Below are 26,570 nucleotides of genomic sequence, written 5' to 3'. Positions count from 1 at the left end.
TTATCCTCTAGGAAACAAACAGCTCAAGTCCTATTTAAGTTTTTTTATATACTCAAGCCTTGTGTATTGCTTGCACCATGTAATCTGCTGGCCCTGCACAGCCAAGGGAATTTTGAGTTACTGTCTAGGACATGTGAAAGACATGTAAAGATACTTAGACAGATTATTTCACTTAATTTCACTTAACACAGGTGGTTCTTTATGCAGCAAAGGAAAGACTCCTCACATTGCTTTATTCTACCACATGAACATCATCAGCAACAGTCAGGACTGCTGAGGAATGCTTTCAGTTGGCCCGACCCGGATCCTGCAAGTTACAAATCCTTGGAGGAATCTGGATGCTGAAAGATCACATTTCATCTCAAGTATTTTCCTTTTTATAAACAGCAGTGGTTCCAAAGCAATCCTCTTGGAGAAGTCATCCTTTGCATTTGTTTGTTTTTCACTTTTTAATTCAGCAAAGTCACAGGGAGTAGGAACCAAACACCCAGTTGCTGTGCCAGGAGTTGCCATGCTCTTTGCCTCAAGAGACAGTGAAAGAACATGAGCTGTCCAAAGCCCTCACTAAAGGGCCTTCAAACCGAAGTGCTCCTGGGCTTCCATGTCACCAGCAAAAATGAGCTTTAGATTAGGTTTAACTGGATAAAAGCTGGACTGAAAGTCACTGCACAGCCAGCAGCATGCTCCCCTCACTCACACACTGAGGAACACCCTGGCATTAAGTCAACTCTGGATTAAACAATTAGAGCCCTGAGATTTTCCTGGGGGGAGGGGAGCAGAGCAAGGGATGGGAGGGCTGCTCTACAAGCCAAGGAAAGTTTCTTTAGAGTCTGCAGGGAGCTGTAAAAAATGGGATTAAAAATATTACATGTCATTTCTGCCACTGATCTTTGAAGTCAAGCAGAATATTTATATGGCATGCATGGGAGACGGGGTGTTAAATGTTCCCCAGGAAGAGATCACATGGCAGTGGGAAGTTTAGTACCAGCTTTATAAAGCCCCTCTGGCTGTTGCTGTAATGCTTCCAGACTGGTGATGGTCCTTCACACACCGTGCAGGGCCAGCAGGTGAAGGCCAAGTAGCAGATGTGAAACAGCCCTGTCTGCTTAGCAAACCCACTAAAGGAGGCCTATACAACAGATTGATCAAAAGTATATGTGCTACCACCACTTTCAGCCTTTCTGAAAGCAGGGAAGGTGATGTGCTATGAGCTGCTGGTGAGGACTACATCTATGCATGGCATGGAGGAAACCCCGCCACCTGGCCCAGGGGCTGCGCTGCTTTCATTTGGGGTGCTCAGATACCATGCTGGAAAAGATGCTGATGGAAAGCAGAACACAGAGTCTCCCTTAATACCTATCCCTGTCTTGTATTTCTTGCAATCTCTTCTCTCAGCGCCTCAGTAGTTCACAGCAGATGTGAAGGCTTAGCATGGCCTTAAGTCTATGGATGGGGCAGGGCTGCAGCCTGCAGGCTGAGGGGAGGATCAAAGACAAGCTGCAGGATGGACTGAGCTCTCTGGGACAGTACATGGAAGATAAAGGAATGATGCAGCCTTACTTCCTCTGGAGAATTCAGATCTTCTAAATCTTCCAGCATTCTCTCTACGAACTCTTCGGTCAATAGGATCTGCAAAGGAAATACAGTATTTTATGTTTTCACACTCTTAGTTTTAGCTAATTGCAAGGAACAGCATGACTGCTGCACAGAGCAGACTGTACCAACTCACTCCTTCCCCTATGTCCTTCTTTACCGCAATACAAAGGTTTGAGGGCAAGGAGCTCCTAACTTTGTCTTCCACCCCAACAACTGAAAAAAATGTTGAAATTATACAGCAATCTTTTTTGACCCTCAATTATCTCCCTCAGTCTAAAATTAGAGGCTCAGCTTTAGACAGAAAGAGTGGGGAAGGAGGAAAAAGGGTCAACATAACAACTGTTGGAGAGACAGTGGGAGACAGCCACTTTCATCTGATCCACTGAAGTCAAGCTCACAGTTTAATCAGGAAATAGCAGCATAGGAAGAGCCCGAGATCCATACATTGCTGGTGCTCTGAGCATGGGGAAGGCCCTGACAGCACATTGTTCACATGAACCAGATGCTGGGTATGGGAAGTGCTCTAAGAGGTGCCCACACAAGGCACCCCCATATTGTGACGGCACATGCCCATCCTGCGTGCCTGTGCAGGGAAAGCTTTTGGCTCATCCCAGAGCCAGGCTGGCAAGCATGAAGCAGTCCAAGAAAGCAGCTGCTGTCAAGTCAAAAGTCCCGGATGAGGACCACAACCCCAGCTCCATGGAGTCCCCCATGTCATAGAAACCAGAGACATCACGGGAGAAATCAGCCCTGGGAATTCAAGCAGAGGAACTCCCACCCTCTTTAAAAAAACATGAGATAGGCAAAAGCAAACACATCCTGCCCTCTTCACAACAGCCGCAAAGGCCAGAGCTCCAGGCAGGACAGCTGGTTTGGCACAGGAGCAGAGACGGCCGTGCAGGACCAGGCAAACATCCCCACGCAGTGAGGGGGCCTTGGAGCAGCATTCCTGGGAGTTAGGTTGCAGCAGCATCCAGTGGATTATTATTTCCATTTTAGCCTACAGGTTTGTTTCTTTCCCCCTGCTCCTCCTTTCCTTCCTCTGGTCCACCCTTTCCTCCTCTCTGGCATTACTTTCCATCCAGAAGAGCCCACCATTCCCATGTCCCCTTTCTCACCCTTCCTCTCCCTGTTCTTCCCAGCCATGAGCCCTGTGCTCCAGAGAAAGGACTGTTCTAGCACCAAACAGTGGTGGAGCTAAGTGGCCAGTTGCACTGCTCTCCACCTCACATCTGGAAGAAGGGCAGCCAGGCTGTCCCACTGCCCTGCAGGAAGCCCACCTCCTGTGCCCACTGGCTGCTTAAGGCCAGTAACACTAGTGGAGAGCGAATGACTGCCAGGATGCCATGGGCAAGTGGAAGCCTCTGGGCTCCATTTTGGCAACACATAAGCAGGACTATTGGACAGAAAGAGAAATGGAATACTCTGGTCTCCCTTTCTTCTTTTCTTGGGCAAGACAAGAGATCCAAAAACCAGTAAATCTACATCCAAGGTGTCTGCAGTCCTCTCCCATCAACATTGCCACACTGCTGCCACTATACACAGATTTCCTGGGGGATGATGGAAACACAACCTCCCCTCTCCACTACATTCCCCTCTTCACTTAGCTTCATCCTGCAGCAGGCTCCAGGCCAGGGTTTATGAGCAAGCTGCTCAGCATGAATGCAGACACCTTTACCAGGCTTTTCTGATCATACCTCGAGCCTGAAAAAACTCTGCTTCAGCTTGGAGCCAGCAGCTTGCTGCTTTGGACCGGACTCTGCAACCTGGCACCAGTCTGCAGACTGGCAAGCTGAGGAGCATTGCACTGAAACACACAGTGCCACCGCAAACTGCTGCAGTCTCCTTGCAGGGGCCTGCAACTCTTCTGCCTCTTGAACTGGAGACACTCATTTGCTGACTGTTTGCAGGAGGAGGGAGAAGTCTGTCCCTCTTGGAGGCAGGAGGGCAACCTGATCACTCAGCTCAGGAGGAAGGGCTGGGTGGGGAGCTGGGGCTCTGGACCGAGAGGATCGCTTTCTGCGGAGGTGCAGTCTGCAGTGGGGTGAGGGAATGAAAACAATTTGGCAGACATCAAAATCTACAGAACAGCCGGAAAAAGGAGGAGGAATTGGTATTCACAGCAATCAGGCCAGGAGGAAATGAATATTCAGCCATCCACGGATGAGAAAAAATGCCAGAGGTTGGGATGGGTGAGAGAGCAGGAATGAGGAGCTGCAGCTTTGGCAGGGAGACTAGAAGACAAGCACAGCAGGAAGACCCCTGGGCACTCCCAAGGTGCCACAGGCAGGAGAGAAATGGGAGCCACATGTGCAAGGCAGCCAGCTGCTCTGAGGCTGTAGGAAGACAAGACAGTGTATGCAGGGGTAAACAGCAAAAGGTGGAGAGAATGAACGAGGGGACAGGTCAGGTCTTGGCTAGGGACCAACCTACATGGAGCACTGGGCCTAGCACTGAAACTGGGGTGCAATGCCTTAAGATGGCTGAGCCCATCTACAGCTCACTGCCCTCTCTCAGTGAATTTTGGTAATCCACCTGAAAAAAAAGCACAAATTCCACTGAGGCACTGAGCTGAGCTGACTCCCTGAAAGGTCTGACAAGTGGAGCGAGACAGGAGACCACAGCTCAGCTCAGCTGCATTTGGGGGCTCAAATCAATGGCAGCCTGCTCTGTGCAGCACGTGAGGAAAGATTGCAGTGCCTTCTGCGAGCCCTGCATGGACAGTTAACTTTGGTGGACAGCAGGTGTCACAGGCTGCAGTGACAAACTGCTGCAGTGACATTCTCACACACAGTGTGTCTCTCAAAGCCTGTCCTTAACAGTCCAAGTTAGAAAAAAAAAGCCACCCCAAATGCTACTAGCCCACATTGCTGGGGGTGACCTGCTTTCCTTCCTGGGGAAGAAGGGAGACTCCAAAGTACAGGTGTAACCAAATGTACAAGCAGCCACGTCCCACAACACGGGAAACTGTCACTCTTGAGGTTCTCCTGAGCATGCAGGGGGAAGGCATGTGCCAGCAGGACACCAACTGCTTAAGAGGGCTTGGAAGCAAGAAGTATTGTCATCCTGGATTCGCGTCTAGGCAAGATTTCTCCTGTTAGAAAGTAGCCCAATCAAAACGGCCCAAGAGCACTAATGCCTGTGCTCATACATAGAGCAGGCTGCCATCCCCACCTGCAATCAGCTAAACCACCTCCGTGCTGGTGAGTGAGTCTTATGGAGAAGGCTGTAAATAAATCCAGTCCTATCTCAGCGCCCCTCACTCACAGTATTTCACATTTCCAGTTCTTGTAGCATGCCTGCTCCTGCACAGTATGATACCCCATTACATTAACACACACACACACGTTGTATGTGCATGATATTAAAGGTGACATTCCCAGCAAATAAACATGACAGACTGCCATTGCTCTAGGCACCTAATTTAATTTCCTCTGGGATTTAAACCTTAGAAGCTCAAATTAAACAAATAGGCCTCACTCACTTTATACTTCAGAACTGAATCTGAGTTTTCCTCTGATGCTGTTGACTGATCTTATCAACAGGACACTACACAGAGATCACAATGATGAAGCAGCTTATTCCCTTCCCAAAGGAAAACAGAGCCCCACTGTTGTGCTGCAGCCATGGGAAAAGCCAACACAATCTGGAGGGCAAACGAAGCCATTCCATGTGCACTGAACAAGCCTCTTCTCCCATGAAATCTCTCAGCTGGTGCTGAGGAAGCAAAGGAGCAGTCCTGAGCAGGTGTCCTGGGTGCTGCAGCAGCCCAGCCTCGCAGCACTGTGTTTTCACAGTCCTGTGCAAACACCCAGCCTGCTGAAGCTGGTCACAGGGTGCAGCTCAGCCTGTGCAATGGCTGTTTGCAGTATGAACAGTGAATGGCCCTGCCAGCCAGCTGCGGGTAGCTGAAACAACTCCTTGGCTGCTGCACAGCCCTGCTCGCACCAGGATCTCCCAGACCTGACCTAGAGAGGCCTGGATATGTGCAAAACCATTGCCAGCAGATCTGGATTCCATTTGCTCTGTGTTTTGTGGCACTCAGTGATGCTACAGATGCTCGGAAGATGATAACAGCCAGAAGATATGTCCCTGTTTTCTATCACAGGTACCTACTGCACAACTGAAGTACAAAGTTTGGGTTCTCACCACTTCACTAACAGCTGTAAGTGTCCAGACATGTTCAGAACACCAGGCTAGGCTGTCTCATTCAGGTGGATGTGCTCAGGGAACACATGCTGTCTCCCTCTCGTGGCAAGTCTCACCTGAGCTTGCTGAAATCTACTTCTTATCCACAGGGCTCACCTATGGGTCACCTGAAGGAGTTTGTGTTGAAGCTTTCTGTGTTGAAGCTTTCATACCCACATCTAGCTGAGAAATCTGTATCATGACTTGTTACAGGTACTCAGTTGCAGGTATATGAAAACGGATGAAATCTAGAAGTGTACACAAGATCCTGGGGCTCCAGATGAGTTCGGCTGACTTTGAAAGCACCTGGTGCTTAGTAAAACATTACAGACTTTATACTCAGCTTACAGCTACCACTCCACAGTTAACACCCCCATCTCTCACTACAGGGTTTAACACTGCCATGAGGGATTGAAATTCTCAGCTCAGGAAAGGCTCCTGGGGACAGAGGTCCCACCAATGTTGAATGCCTGGCACAGCTGGCAAGACTTTGTCCAAGGAAGACTCTCAGAGGCTGACCTAGGAATCAAGCTGCACCTCTGCCCAACTTAAGGAAACATGCTTTGCCCAGGGCAAGACACAAGCAAATGGCCCAGTTACACTGAAGCAGAGGCTTTCACTGACAATACTCAATTTTCTCGCCTACCTAGGAAAAAACCAAACAATCATACGCTTTGCCCTACTGCTCTGTTTGTATTAAACACTGCAAGTTGCTCTTCTAGCTGGTTTGTCAAAGAAAGAAAACTGTGTTTTATTAGTTCTGAACTTAGTACATAGAGTTTATATGTCGAGCCAGAGAAGGTGAGGACACATTGCAATAAACTCTTATGTAAACGACACCAACCCTTGTAAGAAACTGTTCATCCATTGGGTGCTATGCCTGGAACAGGTGGGACAGTTGTATCCTAAGCCAAATCATCTGTTACATCTGCAAATATCCGGCAACTTTTATGAGTCCTTTGTCCTGAAAATGTTTCAGCTTAATTCTTGTTGTCAGCACAGCAAAAAGTTAAGTTAAACTGTGTCAGCCTTTCCCAGTGAAATTTCCACCAATAAAATCCCCTGATGGGGGAGGATAGTGCTATGCCACAGGCACCCCCAGCCCACTTTTCTGCTCTCTCCTTGACCTGGCTTCTTTGCACTGCTTTGCTCATGCTGCAAGTGGTTCAGGGCAGAGGTCTTGTCATCTTTTTCTACATCAGGCCAGCCCTGACACTGTCTGAAAAGGCCACCTTGCTGCCTGAATCCATCACAGCTCTCACTACAGCCTCAAAGGTACCAGTGTTGAAACAAACACCTCTGATGGGAAATTCCACTGCTGCTCTTCCATGAGATTCACAACCCCCCTTGTAAAAGAGAAACATCCACTCACAGATGCCTCAGGGACCCTATTGCTTCACACCATGATGTTACAATCCCAGAAGAGAAAATATAGAGTGACACTGAAAGATTTTGACCTTGTGGGATCTTTTCTTGACATTCTCAGTCACAAGGTTGATCTCGAGGACCTGAGCTCCTTAGAGCCCAGACTGATGAGATCTATCATGCAGACAAGGCTTCTTTGATTCAATACATAAAATTTGGCTCAGCTGGGGAAAGGGCTGGCAAGGAAGCCAAGACAACTGGCAAATCCAATTCTTTCAGAGAGAAAAAGCAAAGGAAGAACAGGCATTTCAAGGAATGCACTAAGTGGGTGGAAGACAACCTACACAAAGTAGCCAAAATCAAAGTCTCCTTTGAATGGCAAGGGAGGGGTATTAGGTGGCAGGATAGACAGTCAGTCAGATTAAGAAGGATGAAAGAACCTGACTCATCCAAAACTAGCCTGGACAAAGTACTAGAGAACATGCTGCAGGAGAGTTGACATTGGGAGGATCATCATGTTCTAACGGTGCATTTCGATCCTAGATTAAATGTCTCATTCAGCTGTGAGGGAGAAGAACACAATGGGATAATGCAGTAAGATTTTGGGGAGTGTTTGGGGCACACAATAAACTTACTGGAAAACTGCTAGCTTAGATTTCTAAGACCTGCTCAAGAATTTGGGGGAAACCACTCATAACATTCTGAAAAATAATTTCATGAGTAGAAACATAAAATTGCTTTGGAGAAGAGTAGGCTATAGTTGTACACAACTCAAACCAGCTTGTGGGTGTTCCTAAACTCACCGTGTTAGGAATAACACATCTATTCAAATGTGGGGAGACCAAAAATCAAGCCTATGTCTTCAAGACAGGACAGGATCTATAGCTACCACTTACAAGTGAGCATCTTCAGCATCAGAGTAGCTCTTTCAAACGTTGCTTTGAACCTCCATTGCTGCCACTATGCCAATGTGCATAAATGATTTAACATGTGGTCTAGCAGAGAGAAGAACCAGATGTGCTCATTTCCAGGGGAATGTCCTGACTCTACCGGAACAAAGTCATTCTCTTGTGCACTCTGTCTCTGTGACTAATTCAGTGTTTTATATGATGTGGAACAACTCCAATTGGAAGAGCTGAGGAAGAACCAAAATATCTATAGCTGTGGTGCCCATAAAGCAAAGAAGTAGAAATAGAGGTTCAAATTAAAGAAAATAAATGAAGTATGTGTTTCTCATATCCTATGTGAGCATTATATCCCTTAATTATTGATTAGAGAAGGCAAACTTCTAACACCTCCAGCCCTATTCTGCAAAACCATATTTTTGCCCTGTTTTTATTGACGAAAACTTTTGTATTTCTTATTTCTGGTTTCATTCAACATAAAAGGATTTTATTTCAGCTTTTGGTCTCTTTAAGGCTTTTGTTTCAGCAAGAAAACTGAAAATATTTAAAGATTGGGCTCAGTCTGATCTTCTTTCCCAGATTTTTCACTTAGGTTGCCAAACCAAAAGAATGGATCATCCCCCATGACCCTGCTCACAGTAATCCCCTCTCTGCTGTGACTGCCAGCATAGATAGCACATGTTGATAGCTCCTGCATGCTGGATGCTTCCCACAGCTTCCATGTACCTATCCTGCCTACAGGCACATTTAACATTTTCTATGAAAGGTTTGACCTTGCTGTCCTAAGCCTCAACTTATTTTTCCATGCTGGATGCCTTGCTTTTGATTTTTTTCTAAAGGGGAAAAGGAATTGAGAGAGGTATTTTGGAAAAAGTCTATTTTGACAGTACTAGCAAATTCATATGATAATTTTGTTGGCATGAGAACAAGCCCTTATGAAGAGGGTGATGAAGATTAGCAAACGAGTGCTCTGGAGGACAAGGGAAAGTCTTTCTCCTGATCATAAAAATGCTTTGCTAAGTCAGAAGTCTCTGAAAGCACTGTTTGCCCATAGCCTTTATGAGAAATGAAGAGTCTTTCTTCATGGAGCACATCCCAGCCCAGGGCAGCTCTGCCCCAAAATAGGGCAGAGGTAGTTAAGGAGTGATTTTTCCTCTAATCATTCCTCTGAGAGGTGAGGGATTGCTATGTCACCAGGCACATCAGGACTAATGGCAGGGAAATTCTCCAGCACTCTTAGTGTTTCTGCTGGAAATCAGACCTTGTGGAGGAGGAGGAGAAGGAATTTTCCATCTTGAATGAAGGGGAGGAGAGGAAAGCAGAGATGGGCCAGGATGAGGGGAAGACAGAGACAAAGAAAAACAGGATAAAGTGCAGATCAGATGCCAAAGCTGGGGACAACAAAGGGCAAGGAGTCTGGAGAACCCCATTTCCACAGCCTTAACATCCACATGCTGTCAGATGGACACTGGGAACCTACTGGCATGGGAGGCAGGCAGAGGGCCCCCCAGCAGTGCCTGGTGCCATAGGATAACACCCTACTGCTGTGAGCTCTTCAGCTCACACAGAGACACTCACATTGTGCTGAGAATCAGGGGGTGCCAAGTGTCAATGATCCATAGCCTCCACCTGCCTAACAGGATTAATCCCAAACCCAAGTAAATTACCTGGAAAAAATACCCTCTGCACTCAGAGACAAGTGACATTGGGCATACAAAACTTTGGAAATTGCTGCACAGAAACGATGCCATGTTAATTTGGCCCCAGCATGTCTGCCTCATGAAACAAATCTGTAATCACAGGATCACCTGTAGTTTTTCTCCAGCAAGACCTCTGCCCTGCTCAGTCCTCAGGATGGTTCTGCTCACTGAATGCAGCATTAGTCGTCATTTCTTTTCATTAGCATTCAACTTGCTTCCCCATTCTCTCCTACTCTCTTCCCCTTTATTTAACATGCTCCATCCAAACTACTGCCAGCATGGATAACATTGGAAGTACCTAATCTTACTGTCCACCACTCTCTCAGCCTCTGACGTGCTTGGCCTCACATTTCTGCAAGGCAGGGAAATGCTCCCCTCCATACAGAAGATGGGGAGCGGAGGCTCAAGGAAGTAGAGACTTCAAAGTCACAGAGAAAACATGCAAAAGCAGGAAGCTGAACATGGGTCTTTGACCACAGCTCCCAGGCTGAATCCCTGCCCTAAAGAAATCCTTTCTCTCTCTTGACCTGCAAGAATAAATTTTAATCTCTTCCTGAAATTGTTTCTGCCGTTCATCTGTGGAGCTGGAATGCCTGGCAAGCATTGAATCCATTGCATTCTTCACAGGATGACCAAAGAATGTTCATCTGAACAGACATAGGAAAATGAGTGTAGAAAATGTTGAATCTGAATGTCTACTTCTTGTGAGTGCCCCTCTCAAGACTTGCAGATCCCTGTCTTCCAATCCACTTAGTCCTGTGTAACACAGAGGTACGCATATGGGAATTCCTCCTGACCTCCTCTTGTTGCTGGGAACACAGATCAGACTTCAGGTCTTGAGCTGGGCATCCAGAAAATGAGGAACACAAAGTCACTTACCAGGTGAGAACATTTTAGCTTAAGACTCTGGAATAAGAGTAGTAGAGGCAGGAACAGGACCCAGGGCAACATTTAACAGGCTTCACTGTAAGACTACTGTGATTTTTCTGCAATTACCTGCCTCGTTCATTACACACTTTCCAATTTTAACAAATAAACAAAGTGGAAATCCTATAGGAAAGAGTCTACTCCATGCTCCTGATTCATCCCCCAAACACACTGCATCTCTGTGCAGTGAATGAGGCAAGCACACTCTGTTAAACATATGTATGATTCTTCAATTAGATATTGCATTGAAATATACATGTATAACAGGGGCAAGGCTAAAGTGCAGAGATATTTCTTACATTCTGTGTGCTAGATTTTACAGTTAACAAGGACTCTTTAACTATAGGTTTGTTTTACTGCACTGTAGTGGCTTCTATGTCAGAGTCTGCAGTAGTATCTGATGCGTAACATGTACGTTGCACATGATCAAAGGCTTGAATGTCATCTTCTTGCCTAGAACAATGACCGCCTAAAGCAGCAGGAGCAGAAATTATCTAAAGGTAGAGTTAAACAAACCTCCTTCTCCCCTCTGGGGAGAGTAAGCAGTCCAGGTGAGCAAGGCAGGAAGGGAGAACAGCCTGCTTTGTGCTAGACGGGCAGAGAGCTCCACATAAAAGCAGAGGAGCTTTGCAGAAGCATGTCCTGACTCCCATCACTGGAGACTTAATGATGGTAATTCCCAAAGGATGATGCATGCTGACAGGCTTTGACACAAACTACCCCAGGATAATATTAATATGTATTAAAGGCTCAGGCAACTTTATTGGGACAGGCTTGATCAGTAACACATTTCAACAGAGCGTCTCTATCATCTGTCGGAACAAAAGTAAGGGAGGGAGAGGGAACACACGCACAACCTCACCTTGCTTTGGGAATGTTTTAGAGACAAACAAGGTCAATCTGTGATGAATTGCACACTTGGCACAGCTCAGATGTTGGACCAAGGACGCTCTACCACAAATACGAATGTCACTGTGGGGCAGTTTATGTTAGAGTCTGTCTGCATGATCAGCATCCTTAACCCTCCAACGTGGGCCAGACACCTCCTGCACAGCCTTTCCCTGTGCATCTGGAACATCTACCCCTTGGAAAGCAGAGAAGAGGTGCTTAGGAGGCAATGTGGGGGCTCTGCAGTCACAGCACTGAAGGAAGGGGGAGTGGAAGAAGAACCGCGGAAGCCTTTGATCATGTGTAATGTTAATTCAAGTGTTACACATCAGAGACTTTGCCACAGTAACTAGCATATAAACAGGAGTCTAGTGTTAACAAGGAGGACTTGAATATGTTTATACATTTCTGAGTAAAAACAATTTCCCTATTCAACAATACATGACATAGTGGAAGGAGTTCAGAAATAAACCAGCCTAACATGCTTAGACCTTTAATAGAATTTAGCTTCTTAGAACTAATTAAATGTTACTTAAATTAAAAAAAAAAAAAATCCAAGTACTTGGGAAAGGTGCCAATTTGACAGCTCTGGAGAATGAAATAATGTAATCATCCCCAGAGCATGGGCAGCAGCAGGACAGGCTTCCCCTACAAACATGCCTCAAACGTGACCTGGAAAGACTGTTGATAGAAATGGGACATACAATCTCTCTGGTCTAACGACTCCTTACTTTTTCTGCTGAGACTGCTAAAACAATTCCCACTGAGTACCAGCTGTGGTGGTGATATGGACACCTGTCTGGTCAGAATGGTGCTGGCACATGCCAAACTCCTGTCATCTGCTAACCCTCCACCAGAGCCCAGTGACTCTCAGCTCATTGCTCAGCCCGGGCAGCGGGGGCTGACAGATAGCAGCTCTCGGGCCTGTCCCACCTTGGACATGCTGCACTCCAGCACACAAGATGCAAACAGGAGGTACTGTGTTTAGTCTGCAGGTTTGGGCTCTCACTGCACCAAAGCTTAGACACAAGAAAAGTTAGTCTCTGGCTGCTGCAGAGTTGAAGCTGGGATTTTTAAGGCTCTTATTTCTACCCTAAGAGAGGTGAAAAAGTCCACAGGAGGAAAAGCCTGCCATGTCTCCTCTTCTCCACAGTTCCTCCATTTACTTGTCTTTGCAACATGCCCTTGCTTTGCAGTAATGCGCTTTCAGCAACCAATTCTCCTTGGAGCTCTTTGCTGTGCCTGGGGTCCCAAGCAAGGGAAGAGGAAAATCCTCTCTGGGCCTTGCTGTGAAAGCTTAGCAGGGCTTGCCAACTCAGCCAGCCTAGGCTGCAATGGACTAAACCAAACACAGCTCACCTCCTTGGAAATATTATGCACCACAACTTCTTTTACTTCTGAAGCAAAGCCACATGAACCTCCCCCTCCCCTGCTCCCAACACCACAAGGAATGGCTGAGCACAGATCAAGTCTTCCCTTGCATACTAAGCCAAGTGTCTCAGACACTCCCACATCTCACAACTGGGTGCTATACTCCTGTTGTCCCAGGCTGCTTTTAGCCTCCCTTCCTCCCCCCTTCAGCCTGTCCTCCTTTGTACTCAACACAGGACAGGGCAGGGGGCAGGGGCCAGCAGCAGAGCTGGTTATGTCAGACAAGAAGATCCAATACATTGGCCTCGTGTAGGAAACAAGCGAGGGAACTTGCAATTCTTCACCCTTCCATGCCATCTACTCCAAAAATCTTATACATTTTTCAGCACCAAAATAAGAGGCATGAAAACAGCCAGGTTCATAAGGGTTAACATGTCTGTATGGTGACATAATGATTGCCATTCTTCACTGTTTAGAGGTTACCTGACTACTCTACACATCAATATATTTCGAGATGTGATGTAAATGCAAACAAACAGTCATGTTTGGAGTTAACACAGTCACAAGATCCTGTGTATCGTGTGTTGGCAAGCACAGGAACCAACAGCAAATGACCCACCCTTAAACCTGACTCTTTGCTGTTAATCATTATAGGAGCATTGCACTTTCCAGTCAGAACACTCTAAGCAGGCTCTTTGAAAATCCCCACACGAGATGGTTCTGGCTGAGATCAGCTCCTTCACAAGTCACACAGATTCCAAGGTATGATGTCCTCCAGACGTACAAATGCAGGCTGCAGAATGCCTTGAAAACGAGTCATTGGAAGGGTAACTGCAACACTGCAATGCTGAAATAACTCCCTGTCTTCAAAACAGAAGGGGAGGCAGGAATGCCACAGTTACAGTGAAGGCAGAGATGTACTGCACACATAGTCCCTCAGAAATGGGCTTTTCTGCATTAACACATTCCCTCAAGATTTTTTTTCACAATATGCTTATAAAGAAATTCAAGGGTAGAATTTCTGTAGCACTACACTGTCAGATCATTAGTGCATCACTTCTCTAGGACTGACCCTCAACTCCAAGCAGATGGGGATTTTCCAGGGAAAATCTGTGACACCAAGAACATGTGGGTGCAAAAATGTGTGGGTGTTTCAAGCAACCACAAGCTTTTATCAAAGAATCAATAGAAAAGAGCTAAAACTGAAAGGCATTGCTCTCTGTGCTGCTCTCCCATTAGGGATGATGTCAAACTGAGATCTTGGTTCTGCAGGATCACAGTCCCACAGCTTTCTAGCTCTTCTGCCCTGGCTCCATTCTTGTTTAGGTCATTCCACTCTGCCTCCCCAAATTCCTTTCTGGAAAAAATAAAGAATAAATACAGCCTGTAAAGTGTTCACCGACTTCAGGAAATGGATACTACTGTATTCACAGATGATCTGAATTTTCCAGTCAATTATATTTTTGAGTTCCACTAATATAAATAGCAACATTTCACCATTATTTTTTGAGGCCATAATTACTGAATTGTACAAGAGCTATGAAAGATGGTGCAGCAGAAAATACAGGTTTGTTACACTTTCAAACAACACAAGCCCTTAGCAAGATAATTTTTAGGTTGCAGTAAAGGAGGAAAGGGGAAAATCAGGAGACAGGCTTTCTCACTTGTAACCAAGGTCCGTGGGCTGCATAGGGGTGCTCCTCTGTAGCAAAGGCTCCTTCTACTCCCGTTGATACAAATGTGATTGCTGTATCTCCTGTAATACTTTTATATGTAAAGTGCCGTCCATGTAAGAGCCTTCCCCTGGAGAGTTAAACACATGTGCATGAGTTGAGAGGGCATGTGCAGCATTCAACACAACAATGGAGATACATCACTACTGTTTCTGCCATCAGCATGGGAAACTATTTTGAAGGCAGCAAATATTTATTTTTCAGGAATATAAGAATGATTTGCTCCAAAAAGCAGGTCATAAGCCTCCTTCTGAGGCAGGGAGCTACCCCTCATCTTCCTCCTTAATCTCAGGACCTTGTTACAGAGCTAGAATACATCCAAATCCCACTTCATGCCTATCCCCATGATGAGGTGCTGATGTATGTAAAGGCAGGGGACTGATGGAAACTACAGAAGAGAATCCAGACTCCACATTGTGTGGGAATGTGAAAATGCATTTCTAAGAAGGCTCATTTCTATGACAATACCTAGTAATCAATTGTCCTGGTGTTTGACAAATGTCACCTCCATTACTTAAGCAAATGCCTAGAAAACACACATACACAACCATCTCTTACTTCCCTTTTCTCATCCAATGCAAGGGAAAATCATGGCCCTGGTATTTCAGCTCAGAGCATCTGTGACACCCATGCATGGCTTCTAACATGCAAGAGGGAAAGCTTCAGGTAATATATTTGGTGCCTACCAGAGTCAGAGTTGCTTGGTGAGTTACTGCTGGTCAGATGATCTAACTGATCAGAACAGACTGTTCATACATTTGTGATGTAAAATAAAATATGTTTGCATTAACTTTCCCATTGGTTTTTCAACAGGCCCAGGCAAGTGTGCACCTGCTGCTGATAACTCTGATACTACCAACATGTAACTCATTAAGCTAAAGTAACTCAGTCACCTACAATCATTTGTCTTGACATGACAGTTCATCTTTATCTTAAGATACTAGAACATTTGCGCAGGGATTTTTAAAAATAATGCTGGCTGAAACTGTGGAAAACTAGAAGCCAGTGATATGCACAGACTGAACCTTCAAAAGAAAATGTGTAGAGTATGCACACAATGTGTTGCTCCTTCAGTCATGTGACACAATTTGTCTAAAACCCACACTTGTATGCATAAACTGATTGCAAACAGGTTTTGCACAACCACTTATCTGAGTCCGTAAGTCAGAATGAATAACTTAAGGGATTTCTTTGATAGAGTATGTTAAGACATCCCTTCTTTATCACAGGGTTGCTAGCATTAGACTAATAAAAAAACCCCTATACTAACCCTGTCCTGCTTCAGCACTCAAAAGACACTGGAGGACATAAAAAGAATGAGAAACAATCTTAACATGATGAACACAGAATCATGCAAAGAATCATCTGTTTCTAATGTGTTTTGGCAAAAATATCTAAGCTCTGGCCTTTACAGACCCATTGCATGCATGTCTGTATGGTGAAACAATGCCACAAGGCAAAAGCAGCATGTTAGCACAGGCTGTGGAGGAGGATGGCTTCACTCACCTTAGACAGAGCGGGATGAGCGCTCCGGACTCCTGATTAAATTTCAGGTGCACGCTCTCCAGCTGCCTCGTGCGGATCAGCTCATGAGGAATGATGGCTGTTGAGCTCTCGCTTTCCAAACTGTCCTTACGGCTTCTAAGAGAACAGACAAAATACACATATTCAGGATTCCAGTACTGTGTTCTGTTTTGATTGCAAATATGGAAGGATACAGGGAAAAACTGTTACGAAGACAAAGAAAGAAACATCTGAGTTTTCACCACTCCTGCAGAGATACAGCCTCACTCAGACTACCAGTCCCAGTATGCAGCTCTTCACCTTGATTTGACAACCTAGGATCTGAATCGATGCATATACATGGTGCATCCCTTCCCAGTATAAAAAAAAATAATTTTCTGGAAAGAACAGCAACAAAACTAAAGTCTCCAAAACTCCAAACACTATAAAATGGTTTGGAAGAATTATCAGCTATGTCCTTCCTCCTGCTTTTGCTTTATCTTCAGGATTTTTCAGGCAGTGGCCTGCAGGAAAGACCTGTCCAGTCCTTTGTGCCTTTTTTTGCACAGTTCAACCAAAAGGCTTTGAGAATCTCCTGTTTCTACCAGCATCAAGTGCAACAGCCAAAAGACAGACTCTCCATGTGACAAGTAAGAGACTCACAGATTCTTCTCCCTTGTAAGTCGGGCTGCTTTAGGACAATGGTAACTTTGCTTTCTTATTCCTTCATTTCTGCAAGACCAGCATATTCTGAAGCTACAACACGGTTATGTTGTTTCATGATTAGAAACTTTGCCAGACCAAATCCTCTAGATAATAAAATGATCTACCTCAAAATAACTGGACCATAAACACTTTATATGTTCAAAGATTCAGCATAATCTCTTACTTGACAGTCTGGAACAAAGAATAAAGGACAGGATGGGTTATGACTTTAATGGATGACATGGACTGATGAGAAATGTCTGATAAGTGATGTATATTTTTGTCACCTGGCATTCCACAAGAATTTAATAGAGGTAAGACTTTGTTAAGATAGTTTTTACAGTTCAGAATTACCAGAGGAGAGGGACAAGGAAAGCAGGAGGGCGCTGAGATTCCACATTGCAATGTATCTCCATTGTGCCACAAGGACCAAAAGCCAAACAAGGCCATCAAGCTGTGGCTCCATTTGAGAACACTGTTAAAACAAGCCTGGATCTGTTCTCCATCCAAGCTGAACTGACTTTAGTGTACATCTGGAAATGATTGTAAAGAATCAGCATCACCCTCATGAGCTGACCTAGATGACACCTTTACTTGATTTTACCTCTGAGAACTGTCCCAAAATTACTCCCACCAGCCACACACATAGTAGCACAGTTCAGTGGGAATTCCAGTGCAGATCAGCCTGTTGCTTCCGTGGGGTCACCTAGTCCCATGTGAGCCCTTCACCCATGCTGCTGAGCTGCCCACTCCAAAACAGCTAAACTCTGATATCTCATGGTCCAACCGGCAAATACTCTGCATGGCCAGCTCAGAAACATGCAGAAAAAAGATACCAGAGCAGCTCAGCTCTCTGCAAGATAAAAACTGTTAAAACATGCCCCATCTTCTTCTTTAGCAACACGCAAAAGTAGTAATGTATCCAGCAGGGACATGGTACATCAGGATACAGCTTATGCACAGGGTGGGCTGATGGACTGAGAGTCAGCAGTGTCAGTTTAGTGGGTTAACCCTGAAGCAAAGACACAACATGCTTTGTAGTCTATGTGTGGCACTTAAAGTTGTGTTTAATCTACTTCAGCAAACATTTTATAGCTCTTTCTAGGTGGGGTCTTCAAAGAGTGGAGCAGGCCAGCATTTTTCAGGCTGATTACCTGAGAAGTGCAGTTACAGTTGATTAATGATCAGTTGACCTTAAGCTAAGCTTTGTCTCAACTTCCTTATCAGATCTTATATACACAGTGAGCTGTGGGAAAGTCAGCCTGTGGTCTACAGCCTCCAATCATTCATTTATCAGCCCCTACCAAAAGGGTCAGCCATTAGCAACGCATGATTTTCAAGCAAGCCATAAACTTGCACTCCTAAATGCAGTTCCAGAGTTTAGGCACTGTGGAGTGGATCAGGAGTTTTACAGCAGTGTTATTGCTAGAGACAAGAGACTGTGCCCTGCTCACCCGGACTGCCTAAGTGTGCCAGGCATGGGCACATCCCAGAACAGCCTCACAGGCAATCCACGGTGTGAGGTATGTGGTTCAGCAGGACAGAGAGCTGCAGGACAGCTCCCCACGACCCTGGGCTCCCAATCGCTCCGAGCTGAAGGTGGGTTTTTAGGTTTCCACCGTGCTAGCCAGTACAGCTGCGAGCACAATGGGGGCTGCAGTCTGGAGGGGAAACAGCCTGCAATAATAGGAATGACGACAATAATTCTGGAGGCAAAGGGCAAAGCTTTCTGAGTCTTATTAAAACCAGCAAATGCTGTTTGTCATTACATGCTCAAGAGAAGATGTTGACTAATGTATAACTATCAAATGGAACTGTCATGACTTTACAGCTGTCAATAATTATGACTTCACATTAATAAGTAACCAGCCCTTCTGTCAAAAAGGTGAAGCAAAATGGTAGTTAATACTGTGAATGACATGAAAGGATTAATCCTTTCCAAAATACTCATACTCTCTGTCTCTTATTTCCCTTCAGAGGAGCTCACACAATTTCAGGTATTTAAAATCAAGGGTGAAACTCCAATAGCAGAAACTAAATAACCTTCTGTCTAGGGTAGACCTTTCTAAACAAGAATTGAATATAGTGGAATGCACATAACACATCAGGAGGTCACAGTGCCATCATTTTCAGACTCAGAAAAATGCCACATTACACGGGGACTAAGAAAGACCCATTAAAATTCTCTCTTTGGGATTGGAAATCCTTGTGCTGACCCTTCCAAAGGGTGATCACCCAGATAATGTGTCAACAGGACCTCTAGGTTGTTATTAATAAAAAGCTCATATCCTAACACACAATGCCATCCACAGCTTGTAGTTTTCAAACTCAGAAAAAAAAGTAGAAAAAGTTTGCTTTCTAACACTAACATCCCTGGTTTTACGACTGTCAGTTACCCTTAAGTCTTTGCTTCCTCCACCCCATCACCAAATAAATCAGCAGCAAGAGCCAGTGGAGTTTTACTTGCTATGACTAAGATCTAGCTGACTATCACAAAAAATGCTGCAAACTTTGTCTATGCCAGATTTAATACTTTGTCCAACCCCCACAAAAAAAATCATGTTTCTCAGCGTCCAGAAAAAACAAGTCTGCAAAAGCCAGGGCTGCTGCATTAGGAAAGGCAGCAGACTTAAATGGAAGCAGCATGCCGGAAATGCCCCAGTTTAAAGACTGCACATCTAGTGTTTTGTGAAACTGGAGGGGAGTTGGAGGAGATTAAAGCGCATTTCCCTCTGATTGGGAGCTTGTGGGAGGTGTAAACGTGGGCAGTTGTCAGATTAATTCTTTAGATGATTACATTCTTTTTGTTTCTTTAAAGCTGTTTGTAGTTGGGTTTGATGTCTCCTGTTCTGGGCAAGTGTATTGCTGCAGTTACCAAGGTGACTTTAGCTGACTTTCAACTATTTTTTCCAGCTTCAGTTTCTACCAGTAGTCTGCTTCTGGGTGGAGGAGAGAGGGAGGAAATTATGTTTGTTGTTTTTTTGTTAAGTCTCATGAATGCTGATTAACATGAACTTAACCAAAGCCATATTTGATTTTTCTCTTTTTCTAAGAAAGAGAGGGTGGTGAAGCCATTGTAAAGGCGTCCAGTGTGGCCTGCAGCTTCCCCAGATCTGTCAACAAGGGGAAAGGGCTTGAGGAGACTTGACATCCTCATGTGCTGTGCTCCTTCTTGATGTGAGAAGGCCACACGCTGGAACCTGTAGCCTCCCGGGGGCCCTCTCTTTGTATTAAAGATGAGGGTGGCTGTAACCTGCTTAATTTGATGCCAATTAGCAGCAGCCCGTGGGGATCCTGGAAAATAGCCAATGCAATCACTGGATTGCACAAAGTTTGGATGTCCCCTCCTTTTAAGTCGTTTATATCAACTCCTCCTCAAGCAACCACTGGCAGTTACTTTATGGGATTCAAGAATAACCAGGTTGATTGGATTAAGAAAGGTTTATTTATTCTTGCATTTGCACTTCACTTTATGATCAGAGCGCTTGATCTCATGGATCTGTCAAGGAAGGATGTCTCAGTTCCCCTCCAAGCTCTGTTGCTGATATGGAGGATAATTTTGCTGCATTTCCAAGCTACTCTGCCAGGTATCGAAATCACAAAGGACATGCTGTTGGAAGCTGGCCATGGCAGGGGCTCTTTCCAGGGGTGGGTGCCCACTGCCTCACTGAAGTTAGTTTCTGTCATTGCTCATTGCTCCCTCCATATAAAATTCAGTACTGTGAGTTAGCAAATGCAAACCATCAGTGCAGGCTTGCACAGCTGAGAGAGAAAGGTCGGGCCACTTTTCCTTTCTTCCCCTCCCGCCCCCTCCTTCCACTCCCCCTTCTTCCCTTTCCAGCCGTGGCTGTTTCAAACCTCCTCACTCCCTCATGAAGATATGGTCAAAGATCACTTAAGTGCCAACAATCTTTCAGTCTCTTTCCCACAGTTTCCCCTGAAGGGCAAACCAGCAGCTGTGGGAAAGAGCCCTAAGCACCTTGGCACAAAGAGTCACAGCACCCGTCAGGCATGCACAGAGGCAAGTGCAGAACTGGGGAGGACATGGTTACACAGCTCCTGCTGTGGTCACACTGAGACAAGCCTACTTCCAGTGCTCAGACTTGTGTGCTCCTCAGCCTGGTTAAACAGGATGGTGACGATGTTCTGTGTGCATTTCCTGGCAGGGAAGGGCTGCTAGGACAATGCCAGTAGCAACAATCTTCTTGCCACTCACATATCCCTTTGGAAAGCTGCATAATAACGACTGTCAGAGCTTGCAGGGGCCAGACTGTTCCAGGACCTGCAGCTGAAGTGGAATTGAGAGATTTAGGCTGTGCCACTGGCACCCTGCAGACTCATGAGTGAAGTCAAACAACTCTTTTATGCTTCAGGTTCCCTGTCTGTAAAACTGAGACATTTTTCCACGTAGGGACGTTGCAGGGATTAAGTCAATGTTTGCAAAGCACTTTCGGATTATTAGATGGGGAAAGCTATGCAGGAGTGCAAATTATTAGCAGGGTGACTGCTTTGCACTTCTACTGACACTGGTTTTCCAGACATTTACTTTTCTAGTTTGCAATCTTGTCACCCAGCACTCAGCCTCACACTGAGACACTCCCTAAAGTATATTGCCTCCCTCCATTCAGCATTCCTGACTCAACCAGGACACCAGTGAATGGCGACTCAATGAGAGAGCATGCCTAAATAAGCAGGACTGGATTGGAAACTTACTGCTTAGTGGTTGCAGAATCAGAAAGCCTAGCCAGAACCAGACAGCTTCAGAGAATGCTGAAATGCTCCTCTTTATGTAAAGTTTGCCTCCAAGAACTGAAGACAGGAAACCAGCTACAAAGACAACAGCTCCCCTCTGCCCAAGTAAAGCAGAATGAAAACCCAGTGCAACTGGGAGAAGCAAAGTGCAGACTCGCCTCCAAGCAAATCTTACATTTTGGTATTACCGTCAGAGCTTCCTCAGAAACGCTGCTCAGATGGAGCTTGTTAATGTGCATTAACCCAGTGCTGCTCCCTGACAGGCGATATCCGTGTGCCCTATTTACCAAGTCAGAGGAACTCCAGAAGCAGTGGACTCCAGCCCTGGAAGCAGTGCCACTATTACTCATGTGCTCCAAACCATGCACACCATGTGATAGTCTGGGGTTATCCCAGGAGGAATTCTGGAGTGACACAACTCCTCCCTCTTCCCACGAGGGGAGGGCAACCACCTGAGATACTCAGCGTGCAGAGCTCCAGCAGGTCACTGCCAGGACAGTCCTGCCAGCCCCACCTGCCGGAGGGTTGTTTCCTACTCTGCCAGGAACCTGCCTTCATTTCCCTGCACAGCTGGAAACTGTTCAGGGCTGGATGGAATTAGCACATGGCTACAGGGCTACCATATGTTCAGGTTTCCCCAGACTCAAACTGCCTTTCTGCCTAGAAATTGAATGCAGATAGGACTTGAGGTCTTTGTGGGTCCCTGGACAAATGGGACATCATACATATGGGACCAGCACAATTACCTGGGAAATCCCAGACAGAAGTATGAGTCAGGCATGTGAACCACACCACTTGATCCTTCTTGAGAAGGGAGAGAGTTATAAACAGCAGAGACATGATGGAAAAGCCTTATCAAAGTAATACAGACTTGGGAGACCCTTTTCTATCACTCAAACCTCATGTTCAGACACTGGGGTGTGCGTGGGCACACCTGAATTCTGGCACAATGAAATGCAACAATCACAGATAATTTTAGCTTCAAAACATGCAGTAATGCAGTGTGCTAGCACTAGGTTTTTACTTCATGCCTCAACTCACAGTAGAACAGTCTGAGTCAGCCAAGAGGCAGAAAAACATCAATTTCAGCAATGCTGCATGATCAAGGGGGCCCTTGAGGGGTGGAAAAGGTCAAGAATTCCCCTATCCCAATATTGGCTCTCACTGCAACTGTGGCAAATTAACTCTGCTGTCCTAATCTGTAACATGGAGATACTACTCACCTACTGCACAGGAGAGCACAGAGCTAATTACCACACACAACCAAAGATTCAGCCCCAGAAATTATTGCATCAAGAAATTAAGTAGTGATTGAAGCGAGACTCCACAAGTGTCACTGAACTTTGACATCTGGAGCTTCCAGCCCACTGAGGACTTGACAGCAGCAGTGTTTAGTCTGACATTTAAGCATCCCCTATGGGTAACAGTTCTCTGTATCCAATAACAGTCAATTTGCACAATTCGGAAGATTGGGAGCCTTGCCTTTCTCTGTGTCTCAGCAGCACCTACTAAGCTGATGTGTCCTAAGAAACAAATAATGCGCCACTGAAACGCACACTGGTATTCATGCACGTCTTATTTTTCCAAGTGGTAATTGAGAGTATTCAGTTACCTATGTTCAAAATGATTAGTCATGTTTCCAAAGATTAATTCACATGTTCTTTTGTTAATATGTACAAACTGATTTAATGGCTGCTTATGAACTGAGCCAACAGTCATTTTGAGAAACAGATGTCTGATGCAGTTTTAAGCTTTAAGTGTGCTTTTATTCATATCCTTAGGAGAAAAAGGGCTACACAGTCTACGGTAATAACACTAATGAATCAAAGTACTACAGCTGCCCAGCAGGGTTTTGACAGAAACCAGCTTTTTCTCAAAGGAACATTTTTTTAGGACTCTGGGACAGCAAACAACTGGTAATATGCATGCTTAACATGTCAGTATATGCTTTGCTGGAGCCAAAACACTGAATCAAGCCCTATCTGCAACCAAATAATATGAGGTTTTTGCATAAGCACTGAAAACTGTAACTATACAAAGACTGGGAAATCTATGTGGAACCTGGATCCTCTACATTTTATACAAATAAATATTCAAAAGCTTGAGTGTTTCTGATACTATTTGTGATGCTGAATGCAGAACAGGTTGTCTGCTTTAAACCTTGATAGATTATTGTGTGTGGGTGGTAGGGTTAGGATAAAAGAAAGGGAAGAAAGCCACTAGGAAAGCAGTTGGTGGTTGCAAATCCATGATAAATAAACAGCACATTCCTCTCCTGCACTAAGCCCTTAGAGTCTGTGTCAGACTTTAACATCCTACTGTCAGTTGGGTGCAAATTTGACAGCCTGGGATTCTGCAGTGCTACCTACAGAAAGCAGATTTGAAACAATTTGCCATGCTCCAAGAGAGTGTTTCTGTCAAGTTCCTAAAGAACTTCTAATGCACTAGTTATTCACAGGACCCTTGCAAAGAACCACAGGTTTGATATTTTATGATCTGGTGTGTACAGTGCAGGATATGATTACACACATGCCTGCTTCCCATCAGCCAGCAGCTCGTAATCATTAACATATTTATCCTTGCAGTGCCTCAATAAGATGACATTGTTATTAGTCCCATTTTATAGATTCAGAACTGAAGATCAATAGCTAAATTACTTGCCTTTGATTACACAAGATTTACAGCAAAGGACAGACCTGAGTCCCAGCCCTACCAGGCCCAAGCAAGGCAAGCAAGGATTGCACCAGAAGGACTAGATCTATGTACAGAAATGTCCTTCATCTCAGGTGCTCAGAAGTCCTGTGAAAGAGTTATATCTGCACTGGGTTTGTGCCTTTTGTGTCTCAGCCTTTACCCCTGCAGGTACCTGGTGGGAACATGGATGTAGATACATTACTGCATGCAAAAGCTGAGCTCCTATGTTACATTCCTGTGCAGCAGCTAGAGATGAGAGTCTCTATATCATGCTCTTTTACTTACTGCACATTGAGCAATTTTGCCCAAATGCATGAAACATGCTGAGACAGTGTACTAAGGAAGGCGGAAACATAACAAGATCTTCCTCTTCTGCTTCATCTATACCACACTGTTCTGGAAAATGTGTTGACTGATCAGTTTTAGCCACAGTAAGAGTAATCATCGGGTCTGATTTAAGTACTAGTTAGTCAGAGGTTGTAAGTAAACACTGCTTTCCAGCACAAACCACCCCTTTTGGTGAGGTCAATGCATTGAACAAGTCCCATTGTATCTGCTACATGGAGAGAAGGAGCAACTGCACAAGGAGAAAAAGACCTTTCCCAAACTCCTCTCAAAGCAGCAAGTAAGATGGAAGAAGAAAGTATTCGGACACACTGCTATTTTAAGCTGAGATTTCCCCTATCCCTCCAATAGTATCACCACAGTAACACAGCTGATAGCTGTCTTTCCTTAACTGAAGTGCTTATGGAGAAACAGGCAACCTAGCAGTTTCCCCAGTGGTAACCATAGACCTCAGAGAAATGTATTGACCTCCTAGGAGGCAAACAATGGGAACCAGCCATTCCTACCCCTCAGGTTTCAGGCAGGGTGAGTGTGCAGCTGCTGCAGGTAAGAGAGATTTGCAACAAAGAGCACTGTCACAGATCTGAGGCTCTGAATTTGACCTGCCTTCCTCTGTCTCAGAACAGTTAAAAACCCAGGTAAATATTTGTGTGCTTCATCTTAGACCTCTGCTAACCTTTCACCACTCTGTCTCAAATGTATCTCTGTTTATCTCACCCTGAATAACGTAAAGCTCTCTTATCTAAGCAACAACTGCCTCCCAGCATTAAGGTTTACCCATCAGCTGCCTCCTTGACCTGATGTGCACCCAAAATGTTTGTGGTCACCCTCAACCACTGCGGACTTCAGAGCTTACACTGGGCAAGCAGATGCATGCAGGAGCCCAGCACCTGTGAGAAATCCTGCCCAGTACTTTTGAGCTCTCCAAGGCTGGGTGTGATTTGTGCAAATTACATGGTATAATTTTATATTTCTTTCAGTGGGGCCAGTGGGACCAACCAATGTGACCAACCTGCAGGCAGAGAAATACTACTCAAAACCTGAGTCAGATCAGAATTTGACTCCATATAATTACTATATGGCAAAAGTAAGATTATTCCTAAAGCAATAATAAAGCCACTTGAGATTTTTTTAATATAAGTACCTGTATCTCATATTACATATTAGAAAAAGAATCAGCAATTGACACATAATACTTCCCCCAAAGGATTAGGCAACTCATAAACATTCAATTATTCAGCAAATTGGAAGTCACCCACAAAATGGAACAAGACAACAACAAGAAATATTTTTGTCATGAAATACTTGAATCAAGAATGAAACAGGAATTGAAACAGACCAGGGTGCTGTCCCTGCCTGGCACTACAGGGAAGTGCTGATTTCATGATGATCTTTACTCTTGAAAGCAGAAGCCAGAGATGTTCATCAGAGACTAAGAAACCAAAGGAAATACCAAGAAGAAAAAGTGGAGCAAAGATGCATGTCTTTCTGTATAATTTAGATGAAAACATTAAAATTGATGGGAAGGCACTGAACTAGCACCTGAAGTCTAAGAGGGGAAGGGGAGAAGCCAGAAAGACAGAAGTGCAGATACTATAGATGGCTTGAAACCACAGGTAATTTCCTATAGATTTACTTAAATCAAATGTTACAAGAGAGATCTGTGGGCCACCCTAGTCCCACTTAAACCATCTGCTAGACTACTGCTATTAGAGACCCAGGTGTTATTGGCATGTAATTACTGACAGAACCCACCTGTTTAAGCAAGGCAAGCTCAAAGTCAATTAAAAAGAAAAAAAAATCAACATTTTAACGAAAAGGTTTGTAATTATGAGCTTGAAAACAAAATATTCTGGAAAAAATATCAGCTGTCACCTATGCCACCTATCTCTACTGAC

General features: G+C 44.9%; 1 protein-coding gene and 1 long non-coding RNA gene across 4 annotated transcripts in view; both read right to left on the bottom strand.

The window, feature by feature from the left end:
• The window catches only part of SUFU (SUFU negative regulator of hedgehog signaling), a 90,242-nt gene that overhangs the window by 7,970 nt on the left and 55,702 nt on the right, over positions 1-26,570 (bottom strand). For all 3 annotated transcript variants that reach the window (XM_068197927.1, XM_068197928.1, XM_068197929.1), the window contains exons 9-11: positions 16,180-16,314; positions 14,605-14,743; positions 1,561-1,629 (exon numbers count right to left, since the gene is read on the bottom strand). In XM_068197927.1, the coding sequence (XP_068054028.1) occupies positions 1,561-1,629; positions 14,605-14,743; positions 16,180-16,314 (343 nt within the window). The remainder of the gene's footprint in view (positions 1-1,560; positions 1,630-14,604; positions 14,744-16,179; positions 16,315-26,570) is intronic.
• Positions 24,547-26,436, bottom strand: LOC137478233 (uncharacterized). The gene is made up of 2 exons (XR_011001467.1): positions 26,309-26,436; positions 24,547-26,275 (listed from the first exon to the last, which is right to left on the bottom strand). It is a non-coding gene; the product is annotated as an uncharacterized lncRNA (long non-coding RNA).

Source organism: Anomalospiza imberbis, chromosome 8 (assembly GCF_031753505.1).
Source record: "Anomalospiza imberbis isolate Cuckoo-Finch-1a 21T00152 chromosome 8, ASM3175350v1, whole genome shotgun sequence".
In the NCBI taxonomy this organism is placed as follows: domain Eukaryota; kingdom Metazoa; phylum Chordata; class Aves; order Passeriformes; family Viduidae; genus Anomalospiza; species Anomalospiza imberbis.
The sequence above is the reverse complement of the archived record's forward strand: the minus strand, read 5'-3'. Positions and strand labels throughout refer to the sequence as shown.